The sequence below is a fragment of the Triturus cristatus genome, chromosome 1_2 (assembly GCF_964204655.1).
Source record: "Triturus cristatus chromosome 1_2, aTriCri1.1, whole genome shotgun sequence".
Taxonomy (NCBI): domain Eukaryota; kingdom Metazoa; phylum Chordata; class Amphibia; order Caudata; family Salamandridae; genus Triturus; species Triturus cristatus.
The window spans coordinates 205,618,141-205,630,655 of record NC_140580.1 but is presented as its reverse complement, the minus strand read 5'-3'; the positions used below and the strand labels follow the sequence as shown (position 1 = coordinate 205,630,655).

Sequence of the window (12,515 nt, the reverse complement as noted above, 5' to 3'; positions counted from 1 at the left end):
GTATACTTTTATGGTTGTTTTATACATACTGTATAAAGTTTTTGAACTGAACTGAACAGTCTATGAATCTACACGTGTTGACGCTTGCAACAGGAAACCTGTTTCAGTTCAGAGGAGGCCTGGTGAGGAAGTATTGGTCTTTCACCATTTATATGTTTGATCAGAGGTTGTGTATTTAATGTACACAATTCTCCAAGTGCCACTCCATTTTATGTTTTTTTGGCCTATCCTGGGGGTGCCGAGCATTTATTTGAAAGTTCCCCGCGGTCCCACGGGTTTCCTACCTGTGTCGCGATCTGTTGCTCGCACAACGGTGACTGAGGTTCCAATGCCTGCCGTCTCCCGCAGCCCCAGGCGGTTGTACTGCTGCTGGGTGAAGACGGGCACTTCATCGTTGACGTCTTCCACGTATACCAGAACCTGGAAAAAAAAGACGTACAGCAGAACAAGCATGGACAAAACAGATGTGTTACATTTAAATTCTGGATAAAGATATGCATGGTAGACTCGTATTAAACCAGTACATTCAAGAATACGCAAGCAATAATATTGATCATATATGCTGGATTCATCCCAAACGAAATAATGTGTGGGCTCTTCAATAATAAGCATTACTGATGACCAATGGAGCTTGTTTTGGCGACCTATGAAGGATAAAAGGCTGACTAAGCACTGCTGAGTTTCAACTGAACAAGTGCAAGTTGAACAGAGATTTTTAGCAAGGGCTGCTTACCAGGCTGAAACAAATATACAGAGCATCACGCTGTTAAATGTGGAATGCTAAGAAGCTATACTAAGCAAATTAGTTTACAGTTCTACTCACACCACAGGAAAGATAAATCTTAGCCAGATAGCTAAATGAAAATATAATGAAGATAAGAAAATTGTAAAACAATTACCAAAATGTATCTTAACGGGCTGAGGGAAATTAAAACATTGTCTGCGAGGTGCAGATCCAGGGCTGGTGTTCGGAGGCACCTCCTAAGCAGTCTCTGGATGTTAAGAAGTCCCTCCTGACAGCCTTGAACTTTGCAACTTAGACAATACTCTTATTATGAGACCCCTTAATCTTGTGTGTAAAACAGAAACAGACAAACAATACACACGTTCTCAATGGCGAACAGCTTTGGAAAAAGAAGCTGACAGTGGTGTAGGTCATCCTGATCTATTGACTTGTATGGGGCAGGGGTGGAGGTTCAAGCCTCCAATCCATCAGCTTTGAACCCAACTTGGGAGTTATGGCCACATATAATCAAAGACAGTCTGCTGAAAAAAGATTAAAGGGACTGATGATTAAAGACCCTGCCTATGTCAACTTTCAATTTGGGTATGTCATGATATATTTCCATGTCTTTAGACCTGCAAAATTGATAAAGATCTCCCACAATATCCCAAAAATGCCACATTAACAGTCTATTTTCCCTGCCTATGACTGTCAAAGGCACATACTGTTATAATTGTTGCTCAAATACAGCAAATTCTAGGTTTAGGAAAAGGCTTCAATGAAGCAGAATAAAGGGAAATTAGATCATACATCAAAAGAACCTATGAAGCCAATTCTCGAAAAAGAGTGTGAATGTGTCTCCTCTCTCATCCCTCTCCACTCCCCTTTCTTCCCTCTGCCTTGCTGCTGTATTTTCCCCTTCTCCTTTGTTCCATTACATTTTCACCCCGTATGTATGGGACAGGCAGAGTATACCATATTTTGACTGCATTTTATTGAATTTGTTCTTTTTAAACTGCACATTATTTTGTTTATGGCTCTTTTTTAAATTATGTGCATCGCAATGATTTCTCGACCATTTTACAAGAAATGCCAGTGATTTGTGGGCATTTTAAAATGCAAAATGTTTCACCCATGTTATTCGTGAGCTTAGCATATCTTTTCGAACAAACTCGTATCTCACATTGCTGGTTTGGCACAATATTTTCACAAATTTATTGGTGGTCTAATAGAGGAAGGCCAAAAAGGAACAAACCAGCCAAAAACGTAGCACCAAGATAAGCTATCCTACCAGTAACAATCGCCAAGGAGGAGAACTCACAATGAAAGGAAATAAATTCACATAATGTTGATAGGATTTCCATCAACTGCCAAGAGAGGCCAGTGTCATCATATGGTAATCCTTCAATCTTAGCTACTGCTCCTCAAAGCCTTGAGGGAAATCATGTAGCAATAGATTGCAACTGAACAAAACAAAGTCAAGTCAGAGAAGGAAACCATGCAGACAGAGACTAACCAATATGGTCATGAGTAGTAAATCATCTCTTGTATGATGTAAATATTAGTGCAGTGCAAAAAAGTGAGATTTAAAAAGGAGTTGGGAGAGAGAGAAACAGCCTTTAATCACCATCTCAATGCCAATCTTATTAAAAATATGTATAAGCAACTTTAAACAGATAGGTTGCTTCACGAATCGAAGCAACCTATCTGTTTAAAGTTGCTTACACATATTTTTAATAAGATTGGCATTGAGATGGTGATTAAAGGCTGTTTCTCTCTCTCCCAACTCCTTTTTAAATCTCACTTTTTTGCACTGCACTAATTTTCCATCATACAAGAGATGATTTACTACTCATGACCATATTGGTTAGTCTCTGTCTGCATGGTTTCCTTCTCTGACTTGACTTTGTTTTGTTCAGTTGCAATCTATTGCTACATGATTTCCCTCAAGGCTTTGAGGAGCAGTAGCTAAGATTGAAGGATTACCATATGATGACACTGGCCTCTCTTGGCAGTTGATGGAAATCCTATCAACATTATGTGAATTTATTTCCTTTCATTGTGAGTTCTCCTCCTTGGCGATTGTTACTGGTAGGATAGCTTATCTTGGTGCTACGTTTTTGGCTGGTTTGTTCCTTTTTGGCCTTCCTCTGTTAGACCACCAGTTCCCTTTGTATGCGTGTTAAACGTATTGGGGATTGGAACTGTTGATTGGTCGATAAACTTTTCCCTTAGACCCTATTTCTCCTTCTTGGAGTTGTGTATGATATTCACAAATTTATTCACAGAAAGAACAGCGTGATCAACACATCAGGGTTGTCTGTCTTTCTATAAAAAGTTGGAAAATGAGGTTTTTCATGCATTGATATGCAGAGATTAACTTGGAAAATATTTAGGGCTAGGACCCAAAGATTATTTTAGGAGCCCGCCAATTATGGTGTCAGTGTTGCCAAATATTAAAACTTCCTGCCTGTTTCTTCCACCACCCTACACTTCCGGTCTTAACGCCACTCTTGCAGGTTATTTTTCATTCCTGGTATCACCTTTAGTCACTCTATTCCTATGTTTTTTTGCCTTTCTGTCTCTAGTTCTGGTCAAAGTTTAATATGAAAAGTATGCCCTAGTCCACAACAATGAGAGATGGTGCCCATCGCCTACAACTACTGGCAACATGTATGTTTTGTGAAACTGATCAGCACAGTGCCCTCTTCTATGGAGCACCCTGGCAGCTGAAGGATAGGACAATGGAGGTGGTAGAGAGGAGTTTTCCTTCATTATTTCATTGTGTATAGTCACATATGGAAAAGGTAGCAGATCACAGAGTGGCGCCCATCAGATTGTATACATTTACACTAGTATCACACAGTTGTTGTGCTGATATTTGCACTGATTGAGCAGTAGAACAAGCATTTGATTATCTGCTGCAAATAACGTTTTTGCAATGGCTAGTTGGTACCGACGTTAATGCAAAACGTACTGGCAATGGCACAAATATATCTAATCAGGCCTATGTGTTGTGCTTCTAAGGCAGCAACAAAAAGTACGATAAATCAAAATAGAAAAACATAAACCATCGACAAGTTCATTCTTTAATTATACTAAGAGGAAATGAGCTGACAAGATCAAGAAAGGTGACGAGGTCCCATCCTAGAGGAGGAATAGGTGGAAGGTGAAGAGAATGTACCTTACGCATGTCAGGTAAGCGATTGGCGGCCTTATACTGACTGAGGTCCCATCCTAGAGGAGGAATAGGTGGAAGGTGAAGAGAGTGTACATTAGGCATGCCAGGTAAGTGATTGGCGGCCTTACACTGACTGAGGTCCCATCTTAGAGGAGGAAAAGGTGGATGGTGAAGAGAGTGTACCTTACGCATGCCAGGTAAGCGATTGGGCCACCTTACACTGACTGAGGTCCCATCCTAGAGGAGGAATAGGTGGAAGGTGAAGAGAGTGTACCTTACGCATGCCAGTTAAGTGATTGGCGACCCTTACCCTGACTGAGCTTCTCATTGGGCCCATATCACTGTTGTACGCTTCCACAACCAGAACGTGGGAAGAATTGCTTTCTCTGTTTAGAGGACGTGGACCCCGCATTATCAATCCACTGCTGACATTGATTTGAAAGTTGCTGTTCTCGTTTCCTGTTAAAGAAAAGACATGAAATACAATTAAAAGAAAAGTTCCAAGACCACTGGGTAGGTAACTGCTTTGTAGTGGGCAGCTGCTTCATTTTTCGTTATCTGGAACAGGGTACCGTACTTTGCAGGGAAAGAAAAGCAGTGTGAATAACCACAACACAGTATGCATAGCCTATGACTTAACAACCCAGAATCACTGTTTCAGCTTGTAGTCTTAGATCGAATTTAGCTAGTCCTTAGACTTTTTCCAGATCCAGTTCTCAAATTAGTAATGTACAGTGCAGCAAGGCATAGTTACACCATATTACTGCAGCAACATATATTAAACCGAAATATCCTAGTTGTATCATGAGCATGTTTGGCTTACGTCCCAAATTAGATGGGCACCATAGCTTTGTGCGGAATATTAGAGTCCTTTTGATAAATTCACTCTCAAAACTGTCACTGCTCGAAATTGCACTCCCAGGAACTATCCAAAAAGTCAGTTTGGGAGACAACGTTGTCTACAGAAAACCACAGTGACAGACCTCCTGATACTTCAAAGTTTGATTTCAAAGACAAAGCCCCACAAGGCATTAACCAGTGGAGTCCAAAAGAGTCAGGTGTTACTGCACTCCAGCTGATTATCCAAGGTCAGCCTTTTGTTTAATGACTCTTTAAGGGTCGTTAGGTACCGCAGAGAAGGATTACTTCCGGAGATGGCAGGTAGGTTAGGACTGCACACAGTTTGAAATACTCATTCAACTCAGGAACCAGTGAGAGTTGTACATTTTAAAAAGAATAGTTTCATCTTAATTTCTTTTTATTGAGTTTTTAGGAAAACTCTAATATAGCATAGAAGACAATAATAAAATTCACAAGTATTCCAAGTACCATTAATTACATAAAACATCGTAACTGATTTGCAAATAATTAATTCGTAGCATTTCTAACATTATTTTCCCATACGCATTCAGTAATTAATATTATCAAGAACACGCGATATCTGGCCCTAGAATCAAAAAATGAAATAAAAAAATACAATTTGACCCCAAAGGTCAAAATCACCTAAAAAATCCATTACCGTCTTAAAATGAATTTCTTATTCTTGAGTTCATTATTGCACTCACTCTATTGTCACCATCAACCCCATCATTGCCAGTGCCAGGAAAAGCACTGGCTAATTACAGTAAATGCAACTATATAAAGTCCTAAAAAGAATACGTCTTTATTTATTTGCGGAAATGTGGGGTAGTTAGAAGTAATGAACAAATACATTAACCAGAACATTCCAGCCACTATTGGGACAGAGAAAGGGTCAAACACTTCAAAAGTATGCATTAAGGGTCAAATAGCATGGAGACATATGGCAAATGCTGAGCTATGGGTCAAGATTGCTAGATATCTGGTATCCTTTGGGTGTTAGCGAAACTTCTTCCGAGTGTCAGTTGCTCTCCAGCAGGCCTCAGGACTACCAGGAACTAAATATGCACTCCCTGTGCCTTCCTAGAAGTGGTAACTGGCTCTGAAAGGGAAGCTACCTGAGGAGAGTCATGTGCAGCTAGATAATGTGAATCTGAAGCCTCTTTTTGTGGTCCAATCATCATGTCCTCAAGGTAGGACCCAATGAATAGAGGAGATGCACTTCCATAACAAGTAGCACACACACCATGCATCACATTTACGCTACATGTCACGACTCATCACACACTTTCAGGAGAAATGAAGGCTCCCAGTTAAAGGTAAGTGTATATGTGTTACTTAAAGAGGATCAGTAGACTCCTCCTTCCAGGCACAGGTACAAAGGCCTGAACCTCTGATTAGGCTCTCTGCTGTCTACGGTACCATATCCTGATGATGGGGAAGGAGCCAACCTCTATGGTGGAGTTACACAAATAAAAATTCCTGCAACTCCTAACATGGACTCACAGATGTGAAATTGGAATCCATGGGGGTGCGGGGGCCGAGACAGCTATAGGTCAATCGAATGGGCATGATGACACTGACAGCCAGAGAGTGCAAGGACTTTTATTCCTAGAGACACGCGTGCTATTGCCAGAGTAACCACGATTCGTTTAGGTCTGTGGAGAATTTTCCAATTCAAGGCAAGGCATTCCTGATTTTGGAGTTATGAAAGAAATGGCTATGGGATTCCATTCGTGTTTGATTTTGTGCCAATGTGGATAGAAACATGGGAATATCAAGAGACCTTCGGATTTAGGTGAAAGTAATCCTGATGACAGATGAAATGTTGCACTGTGGAACATTACAACTGTCTGCACCATTTGATGCTGCAGTCATCAAGAGGTTCTCGGTCATGGTCATTTGTGTCTACCTCATCCATAGCAATTAAGCCATTTCATCTAGTTTTGTTTGATCAGATCTTCCTGAGAGTGACCCCCGTATTCAGAAATTCCTTCCTCTCGGGTGTGGAGTGTCTCTAAAAGAAGACTAGTTTTCATATGTTATGGGACGACCCACTCTGGGAAGAAATTATTGATCCAGTATGGCCGGGAGGCATGCTATCGAAGGAATTTTGAAAAAGGAAAATGCCTAAAGAAGAATGAATAAATCAAGAGATAATTAAAGCTGCTGAGATGGGAGACCACCCCAGGGTGCAATCTCATAGATAAATGGAAGTGTGTGCAAGGTTATTCTCTCTATGACTTGCGGTTAATGTTATGGGTCTCATGTAGGGAAGTGATAACACCACACTATACTGTAACAGAAAGGTCTTCTATTAGAAGATAAGTAGTAAGATGGACTGTCTGTGGACATATATATTGAGAATTGTGACTTGAAAATGGTAAGAGTCTATTTATAAATAACTTAATTGAGTTTATGCAAAGGTGCATCATCACGCATTAATAAAGTTCTGCAAGTCAGTTTACAAGAAGTTATATTTCATTCGGATGAACAAAGGCGCTTTCATCATATAGCCACGGTAAAAGGGAACTATATAGAGGTCAAATAGCTATTGTGAACAAGGAAGTTGTACTAAAATGCATTTTCGGATGGAACTATGATAGACTTACAGAAGATGGGGGTGGGGTCAAAAAGTGCACGGCTTGAGGACAGATTCAGAAAAGGTGTTCACAAACCATAAAATTAAAGAAGTAGTGGGGTCAACACATCTCTTGGGGTTAATGGAGCAAAGTTAACAGTTTACAGTAAGTATTATTGGCTTCTTGTAAACACGTACATATTAGTAATACATCACATAAATCATGGACTGAAATAACCCACATACACCGCACATGATATCTCAAGCATTTATAACATTTTCTGAAAAAAAACCACACATAACTATTTGATATGGAAAGATAATCATCCCAAGACATTTATTAAAGGTGGAGGCAATGAATAATCAGCCGCCTGTTCTTTTGAAAAAGCATATACTGATAAGCAAATAACAGTGTTCCCCCAACGCTTTGTCAGTTCTATGAGATCAGAAGTATTTCCATGTTGTCCACCAATGGGCATGAATGGCATCAATGTGAATGGAGGGTGGATCCATACTGTAAGGAGCTACCACCTCCATGCTGACAGAACACTAGGATGAAAGTGTGAGGCCAGAAGTTACCCATCTCTGTCTTTGATGGTGCCAACTGATGCCACGCCTAGATCCAGATATGTGTGACATTACTGGTGTTGGGTGAAGGAAAGAGCTAGACATGTTTAGATGGCCCAATAATATTCCTTCAGGGTGCCTTGCTTTGGTGAGAGTGAGGAGAGTGATCCTTTCATCATCCACATCTCTTCCCCTTCTCGAGTACCACCAGCATCTGCCACTGATAGCTTGGTGTAACAGAGTTGGTGCCAACCTAAGCAGGGGGCAAATATGCAGAGTAGCCAATCTGATGAAGGCTGCCAACAGCAAGGATCAGATTGCGGGGTCGGTCACCATTTGCTTTCCTAATGGACCTCCAGCTGCCACTGCCTCTAATGCTGGCCTTGATAAAACTAAGAATTCTTCAGTACAAGTGCCTCATTTGGAAATATTACTGTGTAATCCTGGCACATGTTCCCGGAGTCGTGTGTGATCCTCTGCATCATTTTGGGATAGAATTCTATACTTTAACCTCTGATTTAAAAAGCATAATTGTCTTTATCATAAACATCCAGGACATAAATGAGGAATTTCTGTATTTTAATTTGATTTCATTTTCAGTTAATTTACAGTTTTCAAGTTTCATTACTGTGTCTCTCTTTTTGCTCATTCTACAAGTAGAGGGTCTCTCATTAAGCAGGCAAAAGGCTACAAAGCATTTCAGTTTGGTTTGAAATGTGCAGAAACACTGTGACACACGACATTGGCTCCCATCCCCTGTCTCTTGGTGAAGAGCCAATATCAAATGAGGGCACAAGTAATAAGCTGGAAACTCATTCAGAGTCGGTTTCCAGCTCGTGTTTGGAGGCTGTCAAAGCCAATGCCCATGGAGGGGGAGGGGTCCCCAAGACATCAGCAGCTGGCTTAAGAAGCTTTTTTTTTCTGGAGCGGTTTGGGTTGGGTCGACGTGCCACAAGCCCCATTACCTCCTCACATACTGATTTTTAGGGTTGAGCCTGCATGAGCCCTGCACTCTCGATTGCAAGATACTATTGATTACAAACAGGGCTTAGAACCCGCCCTCTGCTTACAATTTCTTGGCTTCCATGTCCCTCTTCTTTCAGTCTCCTTAATTGGCCAGTGTGGCCAAACCTCACTTTCAATCCTTTCTCTAGAGCAGCTCAGATTGATTCAAGTTAATTAATGCCTGTCTGCTGCTCCAGACGTCATTGATGTGCTATTTCTTCCTCCCTCCCACCCTTGCCTGCTGCACCCTCAATAGAGCATTTACTTTCCCTCCCTTTCTTTAAATTTGTGTTCTGCATGGAACCTTGAAATGCAATGTGGTGCCTTTTTATTAATGTCTGCAGTTAATATCTTTTGGTATTCTTGTTTTTTTAGGTCAAGCCTAGGCAGCGCGCATGCGCTGTATGCGAGACCTGCCGTAAGCCTTACACAGAGTGTAATCCTGCCTGCTTCTTACCACTGGATCACTCCTACGTCGCTCTTTTTGCTTCCTCCTAAGTTGTTCAGGCAGCCTCACTTCTGGTCAAAGTTAAGGAGCACCGGCAAAGCATAGTCTTTGTTACGCTTACTTTCTTCATCTGTTCTTTTACAGAACATTTATTTTTAAAAGGTTACAGCAGTCATTGCTTCCGCCCTTTATTGAGTGTATGTGTGTTTAGTTTGATTTCCGGGAGGCCATGTCAATATCCGATGATGACTTGAAGCTTAGGGATTAGGGAATCTTAAAGAAAGCCACGAGAGAAAGCAAATCAAAAGCCACAAAGACGTCTGAGTCTCTCATTATTCCGTGCCATACTCTCCCTCTTTCATGTCCGCCTCCGAAAGGATGGTCTCCGGCAAATATCAGCAGTGTTGTTTTTCGCCGAGCCGCTGGCTCTTTAAACAGGCTCCCAGACAGTGCAATTCTGAAAACGTATCATTAGTTTTTGGCTACAATATAATGTCCTGGAGAGGGCAAATGGAGTAAAAATAACCCGTAGACACTGCCATCTGCTTCCCTGCCACTGCCCACAAGGCGTGCATCTCTGCTGGCTGCAGCTGTTGCTCAGACCTAGGGACCCAGGCTAAACATCACTAGTCACTGCAGCACTCAATCCCCTGGCATCATCATCTTCTAAATAGAAAACACTAGGATGAAGATATTTTTGTAAGAAGAGCTTATTAGCACACTTGAATGTGGATTTCTAATCTTTGTTTTTTTTTTTTGCAGTTTTGTAAAGCACGTACTTGACCCCAAGGTATTGGAGCGCTAGGTCTCGCATTACTAAAAGTTTGAGCTATTGGCGTTGCATTATTATTTGCAGCTACAATAGCTCAATCTTTCAATAATACTAGACCTATTGCATTGCAAATGCTTGTATTTCTTTGTTCTCTGTCCCTGCTGATCGCCCGCTTTGGGTTTCGATGCTGATTAGGTTTGAAAAAATTTTTATTATTTTTTCAGTCCTTCACCCCTCCTGCTTAGCCAGTTTGCTAAAGTTCGCCCCAAGAATAGGGCCTACTAAGATTCCCGCCAGCTTCTCGCGGACAGCGATATACCGACTCTCTCGGATTCTGACAGGGACTCCCTAGAGGGGGACCTGACAGTTGAGGAGATTCAACAGGCTATTGGTCGTATTGACTCCGGGAAGGCGATGGGACCAAATGGCACCCCCATCGAATTTGTAAAAGCTATGGCCTCCCAGGTGACCCCGCACCTACGAGCAATGTACTAGGAGAGCTATGAGAAGGGACTATTACCAGCAGATCAACGTCTAGCTACTATTGCGGCTGACAGGTGTGGTTCCTATGGGCCGATTTCGTTGATCAATGTAGAAGGTAAAATCTTAGCGAAAGTTCTCGCTGTATGGCTCATGAAGGTGATTTCTTCCCTAGTGCACCCTTATCAATCGGGATTTATGCCCGGGAGAAATACGGCCCTTAACATACGACGTCTCCATAATGTGTGGGCGCATAGGGACTTTTTAGAGGAAGATGCAGTTATCTTGTCTCTGGATGCATCTATGACATTTGATTCCATAGAGTGGCCATATTTATTTGAAGTCCTTACCAGGGTAGGACTGGGACCCAAATGTATCGGGTGGGTGAAACTGTTGTATACAGATATCCAAGGACAAGTTAGGGTGAATAACTATACGTCTCGAGCGTTCATGCTACGGAGAGCCACCAGACAGGGGTGCCCCCTGTCCCCTCTGATATTCGCTCTCATGTTAGAACCGCTGGCGGCGTGGATACGTCGGGATGCAATGATACGAGGCTTGTGATGGACGAGAGATCATGAGGACCGAATATCCCTGTATGCAGACGACATACTACTATATCTCGCATCCCCCTATAAATCAATACGCGCAGTCCTGAATATATTTACAAACTTTGAGAAGTACTCTGGGTACACGATCAGTTGGGGCAAATCAGTGTTGTTCATCCTTCAAGGGTGAATCCCCCGACTTCCTGCAGACTGTCCGATAGAAATAGCTGAAGAGGGATTCAGGTATTTGGGAGTTTTCATTACATTGGACCTCGTCCTTTTCCACATACATAACTTGGCACCCCCATTGGCTAGGCTGAGATCGGATGTAAAGCACTGGATGTCTTTGCCCCTATCCTTGGTGGGACGAGCTGCCCTTTTTAAAATGCTGGCGCTTCCGCGTTTTCTGTATATTCTTCAAAACTGCCCACGTCACGTCCCGGACACTTATTTCGTAGCCGTGGATAGTGAAATCCGTACGCTGCTATGGGATGGGAAGGCCCTGAGAGTGGCACTGAAAAAGCTGACCAAAAGTTGGTATGACGGTGGTTTGGCATTACCAGACCTTAAACTATATTACTGGGCCTCGCAACTAGAGGTGGTGAATCACTGGGTTTACCACCCACCCACAGACCCGGCTTATGCCCTGGACAGATACCAGATGGACCGTTCCGGGTACTGGGGGGCCTTGTATTCATATACCAGGAAAAAGAAATACGTTGGACCCACCGCACACACAATAGAGGTATGGCACCAGGCGAACGCCCGGTTGGGCTGGGCCAACACCCTTACCAGGGTAACGCCACTTTGGTACACTCCAAAATTAGGTGTGTTATGTTATCAGCCAGGGTTTGATAAATGGGACATGATCGGGATCTCAGTAGTCAAAGATTAGGTCAGGAAGGGCTCGATTGTTAAGTTTGAGGAGCTTCAGAGGCAATATCGAATTGCCTGAGGGGAGATATTCTGATACATGCAAATACGACATGCCTTGCAGGCGGCATTCCCAGACTTCGCGGGCATACCGGAAGCATCACCATTAGAGGATCGCCTACTTGATGGCCCACTGTCTATGAAGGCCATATCGTTAACCTACAAGAAACTTAGTAATAATATGCCGGATAGTTTTAGTAAACTCAGGGAACAGTGGGAAAGAGACGTGGGATCAATAGATGAGGAAGATTGGCGGTCGGCTCTTATGTCCCCTAGAGAAGCAGCCATCACGCTCCGATTTAGGTTGATACAACTTAGGATTCTATATAGGTCCTATATGACCGGGATTACTCTGCCAAAATAGGCGCAAGATCTGATGACCTCTGTCTCAGGGGATGCCGACAACCAGCCACCTTTT

The 12,515-nt window shown here is 42.4% G+C and overlaps 1 protein-coding gene across 2 annotated transcripts in view; it reads right to left on the bottom strand.

The window, feature by feature from the left end:
* Positions 1-12,515, bottom strand: part of CDH23 (cadherin related 23) — a 1,199,511-nt gene that overhangs the window by 950,283 nt on the left and 236,713 nt on the right. For both annotated transcript variants that reach the window (XM_085603466.1, XM_085603467.1), the window contains exons 6-7: positions 4,216-4,364; positions 285-420 (exon numbers count right to left, since the gene is read on the bottom strand). In XM_085603466.1, the coding sequence (XP_085459592.1) occupies positions 285-420; positions 4,216-4,364 (285 nt within the window). The remainder of the gene's footprint in view (positions 1-284; positions 421-4,215; positions 4,365-12,515) is intronic.